At 44.1% G+C, this 23,495-nt stretch overlaps 1 protein-coding gene across 1 annotated transcript in view; it reads left to right on the top strand.

Annotated features, from left to right (window-relative positions):
• CSMD2 (CUB and Sushi multiple domains 2) overlaps positions 1-23,495 on the top strand; it is a 607,094-nt gene that overhangs the window by 222,889 nt on the left and 360,710 nt on the right. Inside the window, exons 5-6 of the mRNA XM_039511298.1 lie at positions 4,726-4,920; positions 21,813-22,020. Of these exons, the coding sequence (XP_039367232.1) occupies positions 21,953-22,020 (68 nt within the window). The 5' untranslated portion in view covers positions 4,726-4,920; positions 21,813-21,952. The remainder of the gene's footprint in view (positions 1-4,725; positions 4,921-21,812; positions 22,021-23,495) is intronic.

The raw sequence follows: 23,495 nt of genomic DNA, 5'->3' as shown, positions 1-23,495 counted from the left end.
TGGCAGGAAAACAAATAAGTGAGATATACCCAGGTAATCCTGGCATGTGACCAGCAGCCACTCACAGCCCTTCATCTCCCACTGTGCCGCTGCACATACCCTGAGCAGTAATTGAGCTGAGTTGGAGAGGCAGGGCCATCTAGTGGATATTGGTACTTCACTGGGATTCAGGTGAGCTGGCTTCTCTTCCTGCCCCTGTTGTCACCTTGTACGTACAGATCACATCCCCTTCCTGCCTCTTTTGTCTGTTTCAATTGTAAGCTCTTCAGGGCTGTCTTTTTACCACACGTTTGTACAGCTCCTAGCACAACAGGGCCTGGATCTTGGCTGAGCCCTTTAGGTGCTATTGGAATAATAATAATAATAAAAAATAATAAATACATTAAATTATCACCCCCATCTCCCATAGCAAAAAAGGCTACAACTTGACACTGGGTTAAAACCAAGATAAATAAACCAAACTGCCATCAATTTATCACACAGAGAAACAGACTTTTAGTTCAAACAAAAGCCCGGAGCTTTAATTCAGCTGTATCAATCTGGTCTATGGCAGCATTCATTTCCATACAGTCACTGGAAAATATTGTTGATGGTTAGGAACACGGCTTTTATGGGGAGAAAAATCCATGCTGCCAATCTGCAGTGGAATTGGTGAATGGGCAGGACAAAGCTTCAGTAATTCTATTCCGTGTGACATCTGGGTAAATAACTCGGTTCTGTTAACCTCACGGGCAATCAAAGTGGCTGGTGGTTAGATACAGCCAGGTATAAGTAGTGGGCCCTATCAGTCCTGCACGGAACTCAAAGGCAGGTGTTTGCTTGTGTTGCTGTTGGAATGAACCAGGCGGGCGATGCCGCTCAAAGGCCTCTCTTGTCACCGTACAGTGCAGCCCTAGTCAGAAGCAGGGTGTAGCTGCCTTGGCTCAGGAGCAGGGCAGTAGCTGATTGCGACAGTCAGAGTCACATGGTCCTTGACTTTCCTTGTGCTCCTGAAGGAAGTAGTCTGTCCTAGCCCTTTTCTTGGGGCAGATTTACTTCCTTCTCTGCCCCAGCGTAACCTCACGGGTGTGGCGGACAAAGGATCCAGCCACTTGATGTGCCTGCCTGCCCCCAACCCGAATGGGCAGGAGGAGGAGAAGCAGCACTGTGGGTGGAGCCTGTTCTCCTTCTGGCACGTGGTGAGAGGGTGCGTCTGTCTGCCCAGCAAAGGCATGTGGCACGGGCTCACGACTGAACCTGACGTGAACAATGAGCTAGCGCCGTCTTATCTCCTATGCTCAAAAGGCCTCTGGGCATCATCTGCCCAGTAACACGACGTTAGTTAATGTAGACAAATGAAGCAGAATTTTTAGATGAGATCCCATTTTTCAAAGATGATCTCAAGATATGATGCAGGTCGGGGTTGTCCGATTCTTAACAGTTCGTTAAATAAAGAGCAGCTAGTGTTAGAAAGTGACTTTTAAAAATGATAGATTCTTATTTATAGTGAAGCTCCAGTCATTAATTTTAAAGGGAGAAAGCACAAAAGCAGGAGTGGGTACATTAAAAAATGTGACATTAGTAATTTAATTGAATTGAGTCTTTGAGTATCATTGCAGAAAATGAAACATTAGTTCTACACTGATTCTCAACCCATTTGGCATATTTAACAACATCTCCCCTCCACCTATGGATTTCTTTTTAATATAGCTAGTAACTGCATGTGTGTCTGTCAAAGTTGTGGGTGAATGCCTATTAGTGGTCTCTACAGAGGGACTTTTAATGTAAGCACTTTCCAAAGGCTTAGTCATAAGCATCATCTTCTCTCTTTTCTGCCCTATCTGCGTTCCAGTATAGGTAGGCATCACCATGGTATTGAAGAGGCTTTCTAGGGGAAACTGAGGCACAGGGCGGGGAAGCTATTATTATTAGAAGTAGTATTTGTATTACAATAGCCCCGATTGAGATCAGGGTCCCATTGTGCTAGATGCTGTACAGACATCTAGTCAGAGATGGTCCCTTTCCCAAAGAGCTTATCATTTAAATAGACAAGATGGGGAAAAAAGGGTGGGAGGGGAAACTGAGGCAGCACTGAGGTTTTCAAAACAGTCCAGAAAAGATTTAGATGCATCTTCCATTAGAATTAATGGAACCCTCAGCAACTCCGGTTCTGTTTAACCTGGGAAATGGAGCACTAGGGGACCACAGGGTCGGTCAGTCATTTTGTCTGTTTGTCCAGCAGCCTCAATAAAAGAATCCCCCCTTATATTCATTACAGCCAAGTGCTGCCTCATCTTCAATGGACAGTGTCTATTTATAGATGGAGGCATAGAATCCCTTCCTGCAGCGTCTTGTCTTTTTTAGATGCAGGGAGGTTTAAAGTGATTTGATGCAGATTCTACCAGCTGGGTCTGGCTTTCTGTGCATGGCACAGAAGAAAATTGAGTCACTGGTTTAAAATGTTTCCTTGTGGCAGGGTGGTAGCATGGTGCCATTACGCCAGTTACAGTGACTAAATACATCATTATGAATATTCACTTCATTTCACCTGGCTGTACACAGCTCTAGCTTTGTTTTTCCTCTGCTACCTCCTCTGTATACTTAGCATCTCATTTTGCTGTTACTCTTGCTCTTCTCCTTAGCAGGTTCTCAGACTAAACTTCCCTGTGCTCTCAGGAATTCAGCCTTTTTGTGCATGCCCCTGGCAAAATTTCTGTATGTGCAGTAAACACTAAATCAGCTCTGAAACAGAAACTCTTCTCCATTATATTTCCTGCAGTGTTGCATTGGTGAGGAAGGGGGTGGTTTGTAAGGGCCAGTAGGCCAGTGGTCGTCTTTTCATTGTCTTTGTTGGGCTTTGCATCAGGCCCTAAAAACCTGAATCGACTTGATCTTTTTGGAGTGTTTTATGGGGGCCTGTAGAATTTGCTACTAATTCTCTAGGGCTGCTGAACAGAGGCATTGGTGAAAAATTGTAGGATTTATTACAGTTTCTGCTGCTGCTGCCTACTTGACGTTAAAATTGGATATTGTGGGCCAGATCCTTAGCTGATGTAAATCAGTGTAACTCTGTTGCCTTCATTGGAGATGTGCTAATTTTATACTAATTGAGGATCTAGCCATATATGTGAAACATAAAGTGCTGATCTTTGGGCCTTTTTGTCTTAAGAGTAATTGCTAATTCCAGACTTTGCCATTTTATATACCATTACACAGAGACTTACAAAATTTCACCTGTATTGCAGAAGACTTTGTGCCCTGCCTGGTGAATTCCATTGAATAACATTGAGTTCCTGAGTAAAACATAATTTGTTGAGATTTTCATACTGTAAATACCTAAAATGGATAGAGAAAATATCTTGATTCTGTGACGGGATCCCTGGGGTGCAGCCTGGGATTGTGGGACCGCTGTGCCCCCTGAACTCTCTCCAGTCTGGGCTGTCTCTCACAATGCCTTGCTAGTGACCAGCAGCAAACCCCTCCAGGTGCTATGATCACTCAGCACAACTGCATGTGAAGACCCAACACCCAGCTAGATTTCATGAATGCTCTCAGAGCCACTCATGAATCACACAGGGAAAGGCAGCAGCCAAATCTCCTCTCAGCTCCCAGCACTCAGAAATATACCATCTTGCACTGCTCAAGATGAGCAATGCAGATTTATTAATTGGTTCACCGCTTCATCAACGGAAAGTGGATATACACCAGTCTTTGCAAAACCTGAGCAGATTTGCCACACACTTCATACAAACTCACTGGTAAAGATAAACAGTAAAAGAAGTTTATTGGCTACAAAAGATAGATTTTAAGTGATAGCAAAAAGTCAGTTAGATACCAAAATAAAATAAAATAAAAGCATGCAGAGTAGGTGGGTGAAGGAGAAAGGCCCAGCATGTGGCCACTGGGACTGAGGGTATAAAACAGACAATGTGCTTGGAAAGCACAAGTCCAGGCATGTCTGGGTGCATTGTTGAGTCTCCAGGCAAGGTTGAGCAATTCCCCTGGTGTGGCCTCATGCAGGTGAGTCACTGCATTGTCCCTTGCTGGACAATGGTTGTTAATGGGGTGATTTGACATCCTGCCCCGGGTGTTGGTTACTTTCCTTGCTGTTGCCGCTGGGGAGCTAATATCTGGCTGATTCTCCAAGTTACAGCATGTTTTAGTGACAACCATACAACGCAATTCTCATAACTTCATATGCATTAATGATCTATCTATCTATAAATAAATGACTTTTAGCAGATCATAACCTTTCCTCTGATACCTTACAAGGCATGCTTTATATGTAAGATCACAATCATATATAAATGAGGAATATGGGGGGTTACAGGGCACTCCCCCAAGGTACAGAAGGTCACAGATTCCTTATAGAAGTTGGGAGTCTGCTCTCCTATGCAGAGCTTGGCACAATTGTTCAGGTGAGTTACTGGGAGAGGTTACCCTTTTGTGAAGCATTATCACTAGGGAAGGTAACATACCAAACTTGATGGGCCATGAACTGATCAATGTGGTAAATCCTATGGTCAGTGAGCTTGCTTTTTGCATTTTAAGTGATATGTTTGCTTTGGTATTGGAATGGTGCCAAACTGACATTGCATTTATTTAATGATATAATTGAGTTCTGTATCTGATGTGATGCCCCTTATAATAATACATGGGGCATAAAAAGAAGGAGATGTCTTAACTGGATTGAGGCTATGGAATTTGCTGTCTCTCGCTAACCAGGAACAATGTTCTCTCTGGCAGTTTTACCGAGTCATACATGTGGAAACCCAGGAAGACTCCAGAATGGGATCCAGCAAGGGACAACGTTCAGCATTGGAGACAAAGTGAGGTATAGCTGCAACCCAGGCTTCTTTTTGGAGGGACATGCCTTGCTCACTTGCCATGCCAGTTCGGAAAACAGTGCCTCCTGGGATTTTCCACTGCCCTCCTGCAGAGGTAAAGTGCTTCCTTATGTGAATCTTTAGATCCGTGAACACAAACTAATGATCATGAGAAAACTATAGCTAGAGAGATCCCCAGCTGTAGACGGAATGAGAGATGCTGCAGAATGAGCAGTTACGTGGGACTGGCATCATTGCATTTGGTGGGATATTGGTTTAAAAACAAAACCCGGTAAAACCTAAACAAGATACAGTTGAGAGCCAGGCTTCCTTTTAACAGAATCCCTAAAGCTCCAGAGATGTGGAGCAACAATAACACTTTCAATTTATAGAGCGCTTTAGAGTGCTTTAAATGTGTGCAACCATTTAATTAACTGATTCTCACAATCCCTGGCCATTGCCATTATCATCCCCAGATGGGGAAACTGAGGCAGTGACGTTCAATGGCTTGCCCAAGGCCACAGAGAGGTAGAGCCACAATTAGAACCTGGCACCTCTTGATCTCCCAACCTCATGCTCATTCCTCCAGTGCAGCTTCTCACATGGCCCCAGCTTTGTCCTGCATGCATGTCACTGGGTTCACTCTGTGCTTAGGGGGTGAAATTCACCCCAAGGGCGAGGGCTTGTGCAAGACTTTATGCGCCCTTATGCCCTGGAACTAAAAAGCAGACTTGCAAGGGATAGAGATCTCCAGTTGGGTCTCAAATGAGGGGTGCCTTGGTGTTCAGAGGTAAGTTTCTGCAACTGGTTGACTGTAAGATGTTGGAATAGTCTTCTCAGGGGAAATAGTGGAGGGTCCATAGCCCGCATTGTTTCAGACTGGGCTGGAGAATAAGCCATGGGGAACAATTCTGCCCTGGAACGGCGCACAAGCAAGGCAGTGTAATAGTTATCTTCCATCTCCACGTTCTCTGACTCTGGTTGGTAGGCCCCGTCATGGCATCCTCTCTTCTTCGTGTTCCCCATATTGTGTTTTCCGACCATTTTCTCTTTCCTACTGTGCATTTTGACCGAAACAAGAGCTTCAACAGGGTCATTTAAAAAGCCCCAATACTCTTTGCTCTGCGGGGTAGGAGACCTACTGGGACAGCAGGCTGAGAGTTTTGTTGGAAGCAGACAATAGAACAGCTAGTTTGTTGTGTTAAAGGAGGCTTTGAGTCTAGGGACTTCAGCTCCACAATGGTGACTTTTTTTTGCTTTTTTCCATGTATTTTAATAAGCAGAATGAATTGTGGCCAGTTTTAATAGGCCGGCTTCAGGAAGCTTCAGGGGGCTGGATTGTCAGTAAATATACAAGTGTCTGGGTTATTTTACCAAAATAGTTGCTGGTTCCCAACTTCATTTCTGTTCAATTACTTGTGTGCTTCAGCAGACATCTAGTATTGATCCTTTTATTGACCCTTTGCTTGTGTAATCAATTAGCAAGCCTGAGCCAGAGCATACATCTTGAATTTTAAATACACAAATATTGTTTGCCTGATGATATATGTTCCTAACACTTCCCTGATGAGTCATGCAGTCATGGTTCCTGCTGCTTATTGTGTTTGTTACTCTATTGCTTATCTATTGTTCTTGTGTGTTACCCAGGGTCCCAATACAGGAGTGGTTGATGCATAGGTTGGTGCTGGAGAGGGATGTTTTACCTCCTTCATTTTTCATCTCCAAGTTAGCATTCTCAGTCTTGACTTTCTAGTTTCGTGCTAAATTGGTGCTTCCATCATAAACCCTTATTCTTCAGTGTGTTTACAACTTGGCTGGAGAGGGGAAGGAAAAGAAAAAGCACCCTCAAGGCTGAAACATGGCATAAAATGTCAGATCGCTCTCAGATTAAAGGAGATGCCATGCAAGAATAGACCAGTGCTCCATCTAATCTGACATCTTATCTCTGACAAGGGCCAGTGGTTGAGAGAGAGGTTAAACATTGCCCCACTATTTAAAGGTGTTTGTGCAATGCCATTCCATAAGGGAGACAATGCCTCCTGACCCCAGCACGTGCTGATGCTTGTTGGTGCCACTAGGCCTGAGTAAACAATTGTTGTGACTTTGGGCCTATGTGACCCAAAAGTTATGTATGTAAAGTGCTTTTGTTTTACTTACTTTTTGTTTTTTTTTGTTTTTTGTGTTATGTGCTAATTACTGGCAGTTGCAAGATACTAGATGTACAGATGAATAATATATAAGATAGATAGAGCGGAAAGTGCTGTAATTAATTAAATGATAATGTAGCCCCACGGTGCCCCAGATACAGAAAAGAGATAGATGACTAGAAAAGAGTTATATAATATAATTTTTATTTTTTATGGCTTAGTGTGACACTTGCTGTTGCTTTTGCTTGCTGCTGCTGGTATTGCTGGGGGGGGGGAGGGAGGAGGGAGGAGAGAGGGTGGGGCGTAATGGGAATGCTTTAGCTGAAGTATGTATAAAGAGAGGAAAACCGGAATGTGTTTGTGTTCTTTTTTTTTCTCCTTTCTCCTTGCACCCTTTTGCTTTCTAACCTTTGGTTTGCTTTGTTTCTTGTGTTTGTTTGGCAACCACCCACACCAGAACGAACGTTTGTGTGCTGCCCTCGCGCCGGTCAACATGCCTTGGAGCATAAGGATTAATAACCCTTGTAATTTTTATTTGATTTTGCTGCAGATGGTCTTTTTACCTGTGTACAATCCTTTTGTTCAGGAAGCTATTAAGGTTACTAATTACCACCCATAAAATTACTACCACCTTCTTGATATTTCATATACTTATAATTGATCAATGTCAAAATATGCCGTGATGGTCACATTGCATTGTGGCAAGTATTAATTTGTTTCAAATCAGTTTATTTGCTCAAGCGGTATCATGTGGTGATGTGTCCAAAGGTTACCCATTCTGTGCAGCATGTAGTCAGATGTTTCCTGATCGTTTTAGTAGACTTAAGAACTTGGGTTGAATTCTGCACCATTTGATGTTAATGGTAAATGTTCACTGAATGTAGTGGCAGCAAACATCAGACTCCCTGAGGTCTAGTCCCATAATACTTACAGTTGATACAAAAATGTAGAAAGCAGAAAAAAACGGACAAGAAATTGACAAAATAGAGAGCTCAGAACCTGCCCAGCCATATGAACTGATTTTACCATACCAGGTTTTTCAGTGATCAGATTTAAAATTCATGTCTGACTGTTAGACTGGCACTACAGATTATAATGACTGCAAGGGTCAAAAGATTTGCATACAGGCAAAAGGGTTTTAGAGTCTCATTCTGCTGGGAAAATAATGTGTCTTCAGAGCTACTGCCTGAATAGAAATACAGAATATATTTCTTTGATTGAAATGAGATCTTCTCAATGTCTGCACATCATGTATTCAGCCTGTGGATTTCCTTGCCTTAGGAAATCAGTCAAATACTGTATCTGGATTCTTTTTTGAAATGGCTGGATAACCTTATGACCAATATTTTTAGCTGTGTGAGCTAAAATAAGTCAGTCACATGCTTCAGGGCATAAACTGATTGCTGCATGGGTCAGGAAGGAATTTGTTCCCAGTGTAGAACATTGCACAATTGGCAGGTTATATTTAGGTTTAAAAAGATAGCGTATAATTTCTGATGCATCTGATAGGGGCCACAGATGGGTATTTGAGACGTGTAATGTGACCTGATGCTGCATATCTTACTGTACAATAGCACTGTGTATATTCCTATAACTATTAAGGAACTGATGTATTTTGAAAGGAACCAGTGTCACCTAGATTGTTCTTTTTAAACAAATGTGTGTTATTCATCTGGCAGATAGTAACAAATTCTTTGGAACCACTCACACAAAGATCATGATTGCAACTAACAAGTCAACATTTGCAAATAGAAGCCACTTTGTTGTTGTTGTTCGTAGTTATTTTGTATTACAACTACAGTGAAAAGCTGAAGTTATCTGAAATTTGCTGTGTGGTATCTGCTGACAAATGCGGATTATTTTTTTGGCCTGGTCTACACTAGCGGGGGGTGGTGGTGGTGGTGTCGGTGGTGGTGTCAATGTAAGATATTCAACTTCAGCTACGGGAATACTCGATTCCTGATAAATCGATCGCTACCCGCCGATATGGCGGGTAGTCTGGACGTAGCCTTTAATAGCAACCATTGTACCTATTCATTTGATTCTAACTATGAATCAATATGATGGGCAGAAGAAAAGAAGCCATTTAGCTCTGCTGAGAATCTCAACTGTCCTACAGCTCCAAGGGCATGCTTTGTTTTTTGAGCTATTATTTATGATTATGATTGTGGAATAGTGTAAGAGACTCAGTAACACATTAGTACTACTACTACGGCTAGCCAATGCCTTTTGCTTAAGTGCTGGAGGCCTGTTCTTGCAACGCAAAGCCCCATCTTCAGACCCTGCAAATGGCTCTTGGAGTATGAGATGGTGACGTTAGAAATAGGCTGACTTTGTCTTTCATCAGTTTTTACATAAGCATAACTCTATATAGGCGCCAGAAGAGTTACTCCAGATGTTCACTGATGGGAGCAGGGGGGGGCAAAATCAGACCCGAAATCAGACTTGTCTCAGTCAGTATCACCCTCTGCTACCTCTTATCTTGTGTTTTGTTGTAAGTAGGATGCTATAAAGTGAAAGGAAGGAACAGCAGCTCACGCTGCGAATTCTAATGCTTTGCTTAGCTGGTGCTTCGACCCTTTCCACGTTTTATGTAAACATTAGCATTTTGTTCAGTGGTTAAATCAAATTGAGCATAAACCGTGTAACAACACCTGCAGCTCCATTAGGAGGCGGAATAGTCTTAAGTAACGTATTTTGTTCTGGAAAATAAGGTCACATCCCTGCACAGCCAGCACTGGAAGCATGTTCCCTTAAGTCTGTGAGTTGGGTTCTGTTTTATTTACCTGATTCATTCTTTTGTCTCTCTCTGCCACATTTTTTCTTTCAAGTAGATTCGCGGCACTCTGGACCTGCTTTCCCCAACCTCCAGTCTATGCTGTAACATCTGAAGAAGTGGGCTTTTTACCCATAAAAGCTTATGCCCAAATAAATCTGTTAGTCTTTAAGGTGCCACCGGACTCCTCATTGTTTTACTGTAACATCGTCTTGCAGTAGAAGATACATTTTTATTTATGTCGGCAGCTGTATGTACTTATTGGGGAAGGCATCACCAGGGCTGTTAGAGGGAGGAGTATTTTGCATCATATCTGATGATATATTAGTCTTACATAAATGAGTGGTGCCTGGGTTTTTTGGTTTTTTTTTAACCCTCCATCTAAGGAACACTTACTCTCTATGATGCCTCGCAGCAGTGTGGCACTAGTATTTTAACAAGAGGATCCCACAAAAATTAAATTCCTTTCCCTACATCCTAAGGGATAAATGTGCTGGGGAGAATCTTTTTGTTCTTATTCCATTCAGCCAGTGCTTCCTCACAACAAAAGGGAGCAAACAATTCTCCTTGGGGGACAAACCTTTATTAAGTGTATTTTCTGGAAATATTTCTAGCTTGTTCCCTTCTATAATAGACACATTAGAGATGGGTCAGGCTGCTGAAATCAAGATTAAGTGTCAAGTCATAGAATATTAGGGTTGGAAAAGACCTCGGGAGGTATTTAGTCCAACCCCCTGCTCAAAGCAGGACCAGCACCAACTAAATCATCCCAGCCAGGGCTTTGTCAAGCCAGGCCTTAAAAACCTCTAAGGACTGAGGTCCGGATACAAGAGCGCTGTAATCATGGGAGCTGCTGCTTTGAGAGCAAACTGGTCCAATGTTGCTGTCTCTATAATGTACAACGGGTGGGCCCATGCTTAAGAGAAAATATTGTTGTTCTAAAAAGCATCAAAAGGGCCCGAGGGGAGAGCAGAAGTGAGAACGAGGGGATAAACCACCACCGATCAAGCTGACCAATGTTGTCTCGTTTCATCGTTCCTCCCTCATTGATGTTGGTCCACCTGTTGTTGCTTATCTTATGTTTAGATTGCGTGTCTCTTTGGCGCAGGGGCTTTTTGTCATGTGTCTGTACAGTGCCTAGCGCAATGGGATTCTGGTCCGTTACTGGGGCTCCTAGGTGCTACTGCCATACAAATCATGACTGTAGGCTCCATTTTCTCTCTGGGTTGCTAGTATGGCCCTCGTCACCATCTGAGCACCTCACAAGTATGTCTGAATCCTTCCTCCTAATGTCCCCGTGAGGGAGCAAAATGATGTTTCCGATTATAAAACATGGGAACTGACGGACAGAGAGGTTAAGTGACTTGCTTAGGCTCTCACAGGAGGCCCGTACCACAACTGGGAATTGATCCCTTCTCGTCTGACTCAGGGCTCTAACAGATCATCCTTCTCCCTTCACAAGTCCTTGTTTTAACAGTCTAAGGTGTTGCTGTTTTAGTAGCAGAAATAAGCAGGCGTCTTCGGAAATGAATTATCCTGGCAGTATCTTGTTAAGCAGCTGTTCAAACCAGAAACCTTCTTAATAAACATGTCATTATTTTGGCTTATTGTAGCACCATAACTTGGAGCAAGAAGTCCCATAACTTGAGATGATCAAAACTAGGCTAGAAAAACTCTATGGTAGGGAATTAATCCTGTATTAACCTGGAACGGATGGAGTAAAGGGAACTATCCTGCCCTGCCCAAGGTGGTGGACGTAGATGATCAAACATGGATCTCTTTTGTCTTTACCTTCTGAGACGAGCCTGTTAATTGAGTTGCCGAATTCCAAAACTCTTATTTAGACAGGTCTGTATTTCTGCGCATCTCAGGAGAAAGCTGGCACCGCTGTGCACCTGAGTTGTTTAGTGAAGCACATTTACTGTACCATGAATAGGGAAAAAAAAAATAGTGGTTGATGTGTGCGAGATACTTGGTCTGAATTCACACCACAAGAGCAATATTTCTTAAAGGGGCCTAGATCCCAGCCATCCATTATCCAGGTGAGTGTCCTGACTTGCATAAAAACCTCTGAATTGAGTGGGGCTGCAGCTCTGAGTGAGCATTACTTCCATGAGTCAGGCTTGCAGGAGCAGACTCAAGGTGCGGGAGGAAGGGGTTGTTGAGGTATTTTTGCAGAGATGACTGGGAGTAGTTAGCACAGCAGAGGTTTTGAAAGCCTGGTTATATTGAGACTGATCCTTGGAATTCACTGGAACCCCTACAGGGTCTCATTGAACAATTACAATCCATACTCGATGGGGACCACAGCCTGAAAGAAAGCATTCCTGATCTCCCTCTTCTGGCCTTAAACAACACCCACCCCCCCCCCGAACCTTGCCATGCTCATCATCAGAAGCAAGCTCCCCACAGGCCAGGACCCACCAACTTAAAGTGGGACCAGAGCCTGCCAAAGCTGACACATCTCAACTGCTGCAATGCACAAGACAGCTATTCATACCTATCATATGTGCTGTACCTCATCCAGTGCACTAAATACCCCAATAAAAACTACAGGAAAAGCTTTATCTGGCATGTTGGGGGGGAAAGGAGGGTGCCAGTTAGTTAGTCAAATTCTGGTTAACTAAGATTTATACTTACCAATGGAGGGAGGGAGTTTGGGTGCGGGAGGGGGCTCGGGGCAGGGGGTTGGGGTGCGGGAGGGGTTTCAGGATGCCAGATTTGGATGGCGCTCACCTCAGGCAGCTCTCCAGAAGTGGGGACATGTTCCTGCTGCTCCGAGGCAGCTTCCCCTGCCCACAGGTGCCGCCCCCACAGCTTCCATTGGCCGCGGCTCACGGCCAATGGGAGCTGCAGAACCAGTGCTCGGACCGGGGTGGGGGCAGCGCATGGCGCTCCTGTGGCCTTTCCTCCATCTAGGAGCAGCAGGGACATGGTGCTGCTTCCAGGGAGCCATGCAGAGCCAGGTAGGGAGCCTGCTGGCCCCGCACCAACAGAACTTTTAATGGTCCAGTCAATGGTGCCAATCGGAGCTGCCAGGGTCCATTTTCGACCAGGCATTCCAGTCGAAAACTGGGCACCTAGCAACCCTATTAAAGGTTTGTATTGAGATAGGTCAGAAATGCTGGTTTCTAGAGCTTTTCATCTGGTAAAGTGCCAGATAACACAACTTTGACAGTATGTAGGTGAAACCAGATAATCACAGAGTGCTTGAATGAACTCGCACAGAAACACGATAAAAGACAAAAGCAACATTTCGCCCTGGGTGAACACTTCTCACAAAACGATCACTCCACATCTGACCTCAGTCTTTGTCCTAAAAGGAAACCTGCATTACACTTTCAAAAGACAAGCCTGGGAGCTTAAATTCAGAACTTCGTTGGACACTAAAAATCCTGGTCTTAATAAAGACGCTGGGTTTATGGTTTATTACAACAATCTGGAACCCACAAACCTCCCTTTTTCTGTACTATGACTTCAGGTGTGTCAACAAGCCAATTCATTTTGAATGGCCTCTTAGGGTTGCTAGGTGTCTGGCTTCTGACTGGAACACCCAGTCAAAAAGGGACCCTGGTGGCTCTGCTCAGCACCTCTGATTGGGCCATTAAAAGTCCAGTTGGCGCGGGGTTGGCAGGCTCCCTACCTGGCTCTGCACAGCTCCCTGGAAGCAACGATATGTCCCTTGGTTCCTAGGTGGAGGAATGGCCAGGAGGCCTCTGCACGCTGCCCCCGCCCTGAGCGCCAGCTCCGCAGCTCCCATGGGATGGGAACTGCAGCCAATGGGAGCTGCAGGGGTGGCACCTGTGGGTGGAGGCAGCGTGCATAGCCACCTGGCCAGCCCTGTGCCTAGGAGCTGAGGGACATGTCACCACTTCCAGGGAGCCACCTACAGTAAGTGCTGCCTGGAGCCTGCACCCCGAACCTCCTTCTGCCCCAACCCCCTGCCCTGAGCTCCCTCCCGCACTCTGAACCCCTTGGCCCCAGCTGGGAACCTCCTCCTGCACCCCAAACTCTCTCATCCTTGCCCCCACCCCAGAGCCCACAGCCCCAGCCAGAGCTCTCACTCCCCCACACCCCAACCCCCTTCCCAGCCCAGAGCCCCTTCCCACACTCTGAACCCCTTGGCCCCATCCTGGAGCCCCCTCCTGCACCCCAAACCCCTCATCTCCGGCTGTATCCCAGAGCCTGAACCCCCTCCCAAACCCCAATCCCTGCCTGGGTGGGGGAGAGCGAACAACAGAGGCAGGGGGGATGGAGTTAGCAGGGGCAGGGCCTCAGGGAAGGGGCGGGGCAAGGGCGTTCGGTTTTGTGCAACTATAAAGTTGGCAACCCTACCCTTAGAATATGTGTTAACTACTTATTCTAAAGAGCCTGTTCCATCTTTTAGTTAACACCCTGAGCATCTCTCCCAGACTGGAAGAAGAGCTCTGTGTAGCTTGAAAGCTTGTCTTTCTCACCAACAGAAGTCGTTCCAACAAAAGACATTACCTCACCTACCTTGTCTCTCTGGGTCCAATAGTGTCCCTTAGCAAGCAGCGAGGAATAATTCCCTCCATTACAGGAATCACAGGGTGAAACGCCAGAGCCCATATTATGCAGACCAGATTAGAATAAAAGGTCTTTGGGATGGGGGACTGTTTTTTTTTTCTATGTTTGTACAGCCCCTAGCACAGTGGGATTCTGGTGCATCATGAGAGCTCCAAGGCAATTCTGCAATACTATTACCAATAATGATAAATGGTCCCTTTTGGCCTTAAATGGTGGGATTTTCAAGGGAGCCTAAGGGTCAGATCTCATTGAAATTCACTAGGAGATGGGTGCTTCAGTCCTTCAGAATTTCCCTGGGATTTTCAAAGAAGCCTATACGCTTCAGAGGAAGCGTGAACATGGAAAAAAACTAAAACTAAATTAGTCATAACAGACTTCTTAAATTTAAAGCTTTAAAACCAGGTCAGGTTGGGTTCAGATCTAATTCTGGGTGCAAACTTGGGTCAGTTAACTTTATGCCAAGTGGGATTTTCCATTTATAGCTCCAGTAGAATATTCTGAAATGTGTTTCAGTAGATTCTGTTTGCTAAAATGCATGCATGCCTTCGGAGAGAGAAGTCTTGCCCAGCTTGTTTGCTGAGCGTAAATAAAATTGTTAGGCTTATGACTTTAGTAGGCGGTTAAGTAAAAAATCAGCAAGCCAGCTGAAGAAGCCGAGAACATTTGTGATGCTGCATTTTAAGGATATCAAATATGCAGTAGCTTTATTAAAAGTGTCCTGTCCTATTATAATTCAAACAGCTGCTTAGAGTGCGCTGGGCCCAAAACATTTTCAAAAGCTGTTCAAGACCATTTTAATATGTTTTAACAATAATATCAAGCTCATCAAACTGAAGAGCAAGTTGGGCAAACTACATATCTATCTAGATCTATATACAATGAGTGTTGGAAGTCGTGAATGTGTTTTTCAAAGATTTTTAATTAAAGCTTTTTCTAAAATAGGGGGCTAGGTTTTTAGAGGGAGCTACACCAATTTCCACCTGCTGATTTTTTTTTAAGAATGTTTTAAGATTGATGCAGCATCAAGAGGTAGAATTTTGTAGGATTTTCTTTTCTCCCTGAGAGAGAACATTTGTCCAAGTTTTGCTTTATTCTGAATTGCAGAGAAACCTAGGAATTGGCTGACTGGATGAGCCGAGTTCATCTAGTCCACTATCCTCTCTGACAATGTACTAGATGTTTCAGATGAATCTTCAAGACCCCACAATAGGCAGCTAGGAGATAATCTGACTATAGGAAATGCTTCTTCCAAACTGCTGTCAGTTATAGGCTGGTTTAACCTGGATGCTCTTCTTGTTTCATTTATTATTTATGTATTAATAATGTATTTACCCTAGGGAGCCCCACTTGTGGCCCAACGCCCCATTGTGCTAGGCACTATACAAAGACAGTCCCTTCTCAAGAGGGCAATCCACCTCCTTCAGGTGCCTAGAGTCCCGGCATCCTGTAAACCCGGTTATTTTGGATGCTCCAATTGTGGAGGGTCCAAGTCAAGAAACCTTTAAAGGGGCCTAACTTTTTCAGAGAGCGGGAGCTCAGCACTTACTGAAAATCAAAAGTCTCTAGCTGAGCACCCAAAAAAATGTGGCTCCCCAAATCACCAATCACTTTAGAAACTGTAGGCCCCAAACTTTCATTAACCTTTTCACTGCCAGTCCTCCAGGCTGCTTGCTTTTCAGATGAAATCGGAGAAGGTGTAAATGAGGTGTCGGCTCTTGGCTTCGTTCGCACTCGGTGCTTTCTGCCAGACTTACGTGGGTGCCTACAAAAAGTTCATCGCTGTTGTATGTATAATTCCTCCAGGGCATTAATATTAAAATAGCCCCATGAATGTTCCATGTTCCTGTCAGGCAATAATAATGTGTAAAAGGCAACCTATGCCATGCTGGAGGTGGCTGTCCTTCTGCAGGAAAGCCTCTCTACAATAAATTGCCTCTGCTCACACCTTTGCATGCATTATTGAAGCCGCTAACGGCCTCATCCTGTCTCCGTTGTATCTTTCTGCCGGGCATGTGGCTTGCAGAGAGTTAGCTGACTGACAGTAGCAGCATTGCTTCCATATTTATGCCTTTCCAGCCTCCTCAAGGGGTTATTGAAGAGAATAGTTTGAAATAAGCCTGTGCGTATCTGCACATGCCAGCAAATGAGTGAATCGTGCTTATCCTTTGTGGCCAGAACCCATTCACACGCCAAGAAGTAAGAAGAGCTCCTGTAGTCTCAATGTACTGGGAAGAAAATAAACATCCTTATGCTTCTCCCCTTATTCCGGATGCCATTTTAGCACCCTGGCTGCCCACCTCCAGGAAGCAGAGGTAAGACAGACTCATGCCTCTTGCGTGGGCCAGGGCTGTCGAAGTGACCCCTGCTACCTTTATCTCGGATGAGTTAATATGTAGCAGAGAGGATCCTCTGGGTCAAAAAGCAACAACCCAGAAGAACCAGAGCCTAACATGCAAGGTCAATGCGAGTATGATACCTTGAAATTGGAGACTATGACAGGGTGTGCAAACCCTACATGGGTCAGGGGGCTACTGGGGGCCCTGTCAGCCATGCTCTGACACCAAAATCTCAGGGGTAAGGCTGTGAGGGAGAAGCTAAATCAGTGGGGCCTCACTCAGTTATTGCCTGACGGAGAGGGAGAGCAGACTGTCAGCCGTCACTGTGGGAGATCAGGTTAGCTGGGCGGGGGTAGGAGCAGACGAAGATTGGTGCCTGTCAGGGCCTCCCTGGAGTGGGGTAGAGTTGGCCTGTCATGAGATGATTGTCTCCTTTGGCTGCCAATGACTGCAGGTTTGCAAGAGCCCAGGTGGGGCACAAGCATTAGCTTTCTTGCCCGTTAGAGGCAGAGAATCTGCTGAGGATGGGTGGAGTTCAGGAGGGATGGAAGAATTTGTTTCTTCGTGTTTTTTTTGGCCTTTGGGTACCCTGGACAGGGTGGAGCTTTTACATGGCATAGCTTGGAGGGGCTAAGATGCCCCAGGGTGAAAGGTTTTGGGGGCTGGGTGGATCATCTGAAGACTAGGAGGGAATATCACTTGAGTCTGGGGGGTCTAGATACTTCTAACCTGAGTGATTGCCCTCACTCACCAGGAAGCGTGCATTTGTGCATATGTAGTCGGTGTATTCGGCTGACTGGCTGCAGTTGGGTAGCAGATGGCCATGAGAAATAAGAGTTGGCATGAGCCAGAGGTTTGTTTTTACTTTGCTTTTGCAGCTCCATCAGTCAGAGTCTGCAAGTCCCAGCCCCGCTGATAGCAGCTTGTACTGGCAGCACGGCTCAGACCTGAAAAGGTTCTGATACTTCCACACTAAGAATTTCCTGTGGAGCCGTATTCCAGAATCCTCCTGTCCCACCTCCCCAGGAAAGTGCATCAACTGCTGCATAAAACACAGGAGAATCCCTGTGCTGAGTTTCAGTCTGGAAGGATTTTTTTTTAATAGTTTTATGCTGGAGTTTGAAACACTTGAAAATAGGTGTTTATAATGTAAAGCCTGAGAGCTCCTTGACTAAAGCATCGGAAATGCCATTCTATAATGTGCATTGTAAAGTTAACAGGCTTTTCATAGTGCATTTCATATAAATAGCAAGGCATCTGACAATGCTGTACATACAAAAGTGACACACCGCCACAATGCAAGTCAAATTAATTCTTGGTTTCCTTTATCTTCCTGCCCATGTTTTCTCTTGATCCTCCTACTTTATTTGCTCTAATAGCATCTGCTAATAGAGTCTAGTTGTAGAAGAAGATAACCTGTAGCAAACAGCAGATCCTGTTTCTAACTGGTAAATGCCTTCAGCTTTAGTGACATATCAACTTTTTCCATAGGTTTTACTTTCCTATTTTTTAAGTAGCAGAAGCTCATAGCTCATTATAGAAGGGCAGCGTGCATGAATTACTGCATAATGTTTTATTAAGCCCGAGGATGTGTTCCTATCCAGTCTGCTTGGTTTTAATACTGATTGGTAATGCCAAGGGGGTAAAGAATTAGGACCAAACATTCAAAGGGAATAAAATGCAGCCTCTGAAATTGCAGCCCCATTTTTATGCATGTGTTTTGCTGTGCCCCTGCACTGTGGCTTGCACGCACAAAATTGCAGTTGGCAGGGCAAATTGGGTAATCATTAAAACTGGCTTTGTCTGTGCCCTTTAGGTATGTGGGCATCTCCTTATCCCATTGCCACATGCAAATAGTAGCCTGTGCTCCGAAATGTGGGCTTTTGGATGGAGAAAATGAGAACAATGAAACATTGCAGGTGCAGTTTTAGTTTCTGAAAAATTGACCCTTAAAGGCAAAACAGTCAATGCTCTTGTATACTATACAAGTGTCAACATCGGGAGCTTATTGTGGGAGGGAATATAAGTTTGAAAACTGTAAACGAGGGAAAAATGAATAAATTTTGCTTAATTCTCAACTCTCACATGGGTTCAGAGCTTTGACTCAGATGTGCGTTTCACTGGGTTTGCATCCTGTTTAGGAGAGATTATATTGGGGGAAAGATGTGCTAGATGGGGGAAAACTGAAGCAGAGGACAGGCAGAATGGGAAAGCGGAGAATGAAAATGGGAGCACAGAGATGAAGAAAGATTCTGCTGATGAGTGCACCCTTGCAGTGTATACAACACCACCTGTCTGTACCAGCTTTTGCAGAACTCCTCTGTCCCATGTACGTGGCACAGGCATCCCTTTGGGTTGGAAACCCTTTGTGTTTAACACCGCTCTCCTTCTGAAGGAAACAATGGCTCAAAACACAGGAGGGGAAGAGAAAAGGTTTCATGCATTTTTGTGAGCCCACAAATTCCGTTTGAACTCCACTTGGTTCATCCATCCCTAGCAGACAGTAAGGAGAGGGAGCCATTGAGGATGACTCAAGGGGTCTTAATTAGGAGTAAAGAGTAAGAACTGAGAAAGAACTCGGACAGAATATCAGGGGAAAATTTGATGTATTGGGCTGTGTGGAACTGCTTCCCGCAGGAAATGGTAGAAGCTCTGTCACTTGAGATGTCTAAAATTAGACTGAATAAAATCACTGGTAAGTGTACAATAGGGAATAAGCTTTCACTCGCAGGCAGATGGACTGGATGACCTAATAGGTCATTATTGTATCCTGTAACGTCTCTGTGTCTTAGCGGGTATAGAAAACAACAAAACAAATCCACTGCTAGCTAGTAAAATGGAGCCAATTAATATTTCCTAGCTATGATGTCACCCGAAGGCGATATTTTAATGGTTCTAACATCACAGCCCTGAAATATGACTTTAAGTGTGATGGGGGAGAAGAAAAAAAGCTGCATCGTTCTTATGGTGTTTTAACTTCAGCTGTGCTCTGGCCCAATCCCTCCACAAACAGTGGCCCCTGTCCTGCAACGAGATCCATATTGGCAGATCCCAACATTCAAGATGAGCTATGTTAACCTTATTGTGGGACTCCACGTGGGCCCAGGGGTTTGCCTATGCAGAGTGTGTGGCAGGATCAAGCTCATTGGATGGTTCTGTAACTCTGGAGGTCAAGGTGTGTCTGTGTAGTTGGTGTGTGCAATGTATACAGATATCCTGATAGAGCGGTAGTGAGACCACAGTTAAGTTTGTATGAAGGGTCTTAATTCCAGGGAGAGTCATTTATTCTATGTGGAGCCAAGAATTAAAAGAAAACAACCCCCCGTCCCCAAAGTTAGGTTTGTAAGTCCAAATTTAGGCACCAGCCCTAGATTTTTGAAAAGCTCTGAGCACCCAACATTTCCCATTGACTTCTTTGGGTGCTGAATTTTCAATCAGGCAGATGCCTAAGGTATGGATTTAGGTGGCTAAAATTAGGCACCTGTTTTCAAAAATCTTGACCTACATAAACATTTCCTGTAAATGTTTTCTTCTTGGAATGGGGCAAATATCTGACACCAGAACGTTACAAATAATAAACCAACATCCATTAAAGGCAAATGGGATTTTTTAAAAGGAATTAAAGAAAAATATGTACAAGTATTTTATGAAGACTCCAAAACCTCAGCAATGTGTGTATGACTAACCAATGCAATCCTATGATTTCATATTGCCGTAACCACTGTGCTATCTTCATCTCACCCCCTTCATTGCTCTCGTTTATTATGTTAAATCTTAGATTGGACGGATGGATAGAGCTTACATTCCTCAACTTCTTATCCTGCCCATGGTGTCCAAACACCAATAGTTCTTTGACGCAATAACTTTGTCTCTTGGTCTCTCAATTGCTATGCAGTCCTATGTTGTTAAATACTTTATTAATCATACAAATTCATTTTTAAAAATGTTGTGATCCACCAACTATATAAAATGCAACTCTCAGGTGCACAGATATCACCATGGGTGTCACTGCATAACAGCACCGTTTTCTCAATCACTGTTTTCCGAGGTGCGGTATACATACCTGTAATAACCATGTCACACGCTGCTTATTCTGTCTACCTATCTGAGAGTTCTGTTGGCATGAGAAGGAACTTGACCTTTACTCTTATAGTTATCTTGTCGTTATCAGAACCCCTTGAACTCTCCTCTGTATAATGGACGTCTACATGTCAGAAATCAGGTGTTTTGTAGAGCTGCAGCGGGCATAGTTCCACTGATATCACGGCAGCTGTGCAGATTGAGACCTCCCTGGAGATCTAGGTGGATGTTTGCAATAACACTGGTTTCTCCGGTGGGTTTGGAGAGGGGTGAGAACCCTGTGAAGTATGGTGGGTTCCCTACTCTAACTTTCCCACCTCTGGAAAGGTTTTCTGGTTTGGGAGGAAGAGTAGGGTATGCCATTGACACATCCACTTTCTGGGCTCCATCCCCATCAAAACTCATGCCAGATGATGCAGGGTGTCTTCTTCCACACCATGGTGAGGAGCACTGGAGTTGTAGAAGCTAAAGGTGTCGGAGGTCTGTTGGATCATGTTTATTTCACTCCTGCCCCTGGCTACTGCAGGGTCGCCCACTGCTACGGTGTGATGGAGGCTTGAGTAGCTGATTTGGGAGATGTAAACGTGTCACCTCTGTGTCGTCTGGTGAGAGGCATCTCTTCACATGCAGTGCACTTGCTGAATTTCCTAGTGCCCGTATGTGTCTGATCAATGTGCCAATAAAAAAATACAGCACTTGAAAAGAACAACAAAATAAAAAAAACCCCAACAAATACTAAATTATTTTTAAGAGCTCAGCCTTGATCTTTACAGCGCACTCCAATCTCCCCTAATCTGGCATTATGTTTTGTATAGTACCTTTTTGATTTATGCTACTCTCTCCAGACGAGGTTTAGTTATTGTTATGTACCAATCAATGGCCTTTTAAAATCTCCTTCCCCCGCCTTTTGAGTTTTGGAGAAATTATTGATCACGATTTCCCTCCGTTGTCTCAAATGTGGCATATGAGTCATACCCCCACCCCCTCTGAAAGCTTTAACACATTAAGGGAAGAATAAAAAAAACCCCTCAGGACTGTGTTGCTCCAATGCCTTGGTGGCATATTTGCATCATGCTCCCTTCCAGCAAAACACCCATGATGTGTATTTTCTGCCTTTCAGCCGACGATGCTTGTGGAGGGACGTTACGGGGACAGAGTGGAATTATATCCAGTCCTCATTATCCTTCAGAGTATGGCAATAATGCAGACTGTACGTGGACTATCCTAGCAGAGCCTGGAGACACCATTGCTCTAGTTTTCATGGATTTTCAATTAGAAGATGGATATGACTTTTTAGAAGTCACTGGAACGGAGGGATCCTCACTCTGGTAAGTGAGTTGCTGTATTTCCTTTTATGGCTGTACATGTTTAATTATATCTGCACATATATAACTTTAGGTGTGAAATTAACTGCAGTGGGATCCAGTGTGCACGTCACCTCATACCTGAACCAGAAACTTCACGGTCAGCACTAGCAGTGGTTACAGCCACAATTCGAGATTTTAAAGTACATTGTAATGAAAAATCTCTGCATATATTTTTATGGCTTTAGTTGAGTTTTACAGTGATTGATGTCTGCTTTGAAGCATGCTCTTTCTTAAGAGCCCTGTGGTGTGTAGTTGGTTAACTAGATTAAAAACCTGTGGATGTAGAAATCTTGAACTTGCTTTTTTTCTCAGTTGTTTTCTGATTACTGGTAAATCTATTGCTGACAAGTTAACTTTACTGTTAATGATCCTGAGGCAAATGTGCTACTGTTTGATTTGCTCCATGTACAGCAGGCTGCAGACAGAATTTAAGTATTCCTGTTCTCTCGTCCCATTAAGTCTCGTTTGATTACTCCACAAATGTGCTTGCTTTGAGAGAGCGGGGTTTATTTTGTTGGTAAGAAACTTATTCCGCTGCAGTCATTCCATTTCTTTTGCTTTCTTCAAGGTAACAATGATGTCTCCACTGTCAGGGCTGTGAAATTACAAGTCGGGGTTTGTAGAATAAATTTGATAGCTGATGTATGAACTAATAGCGTCTAACAAATAAAAGTTACAGGAGACCCCATGTTAATGATTTAGGTTTGTTAATGTTTGGGTTCAGCAGTTGATGATGTTATAAAGATCTTGTTTGATATGGATAGTGTTTTGCCGGAGGTTGAATCTCTTGAGATTTCAGTTGCATTTTAAATTCCCTTGCTGCTTAGTTGAATGGAATGTAAAAAGGAGGAGGCCAGTGTGTTCACTGTGTGAGGTCTTGTCTACACTATCAAGACTTTGTGGTTATAGTTATGCCAGCAAAGCCCCCTAGTGGAGACCCAGCATGTACTGACAATGGGGATTATTTTCAGAGTGTGATTAAACCAGCACCCCAAACAATGTAAGCTGTACAGGCAAAAGGACTCTGGCTGGTGTAAGCTGCAACTACGTGTGTGCGTGTGAGCACGCATGCACATTCGAACATAGATACGTCAGTTAAAGCTGTGGGTTTTTTGTGTTTTTTTTTTTTTTTTAAACACTCTTAACCGACATAGCTATGCTAGGAAGACATTATAGCATACACTAGGCCTCAAATGCATGCGTAACAAATGAAGAATGACCCATGTGAAAGCTCCAGATCCCCTCACCTCCTATCTGCGATGGAAGTTCAGATCCAGAATCTAGTTCTTTAGCTGGTTCTTACGTTGGATTCAGGGTGTTGGGGGTGGCCCGTTACAGAAAACCCCAAATTTTGCAGAAGTGTGGACTGAGATCTGAGCTTTGTGGTTCAGGCCCATCTTTAGTGCTAAGAGAATTATCTTTCATGTAGTTTGAAA

The sequence above is a fragment of the Mauremys reevesii genome, linkage group 23 (assembly GCF_016161935.1).
Source record: "Mauremys reevesii isolate NIE-2019 linkage group 23, ASM1616193v1, whole genome shotgun sequence".
Lineage (NCBI taxonomy): Eukaryota > Metazoa > Chordata > Testudines > Geoemydidae > Mauremys > Mauremys reevesii.
Note: the sequence above shows the minus strand (reverse complement) of the source record. Positions and strands in the feature narration are given on the sequence as shown.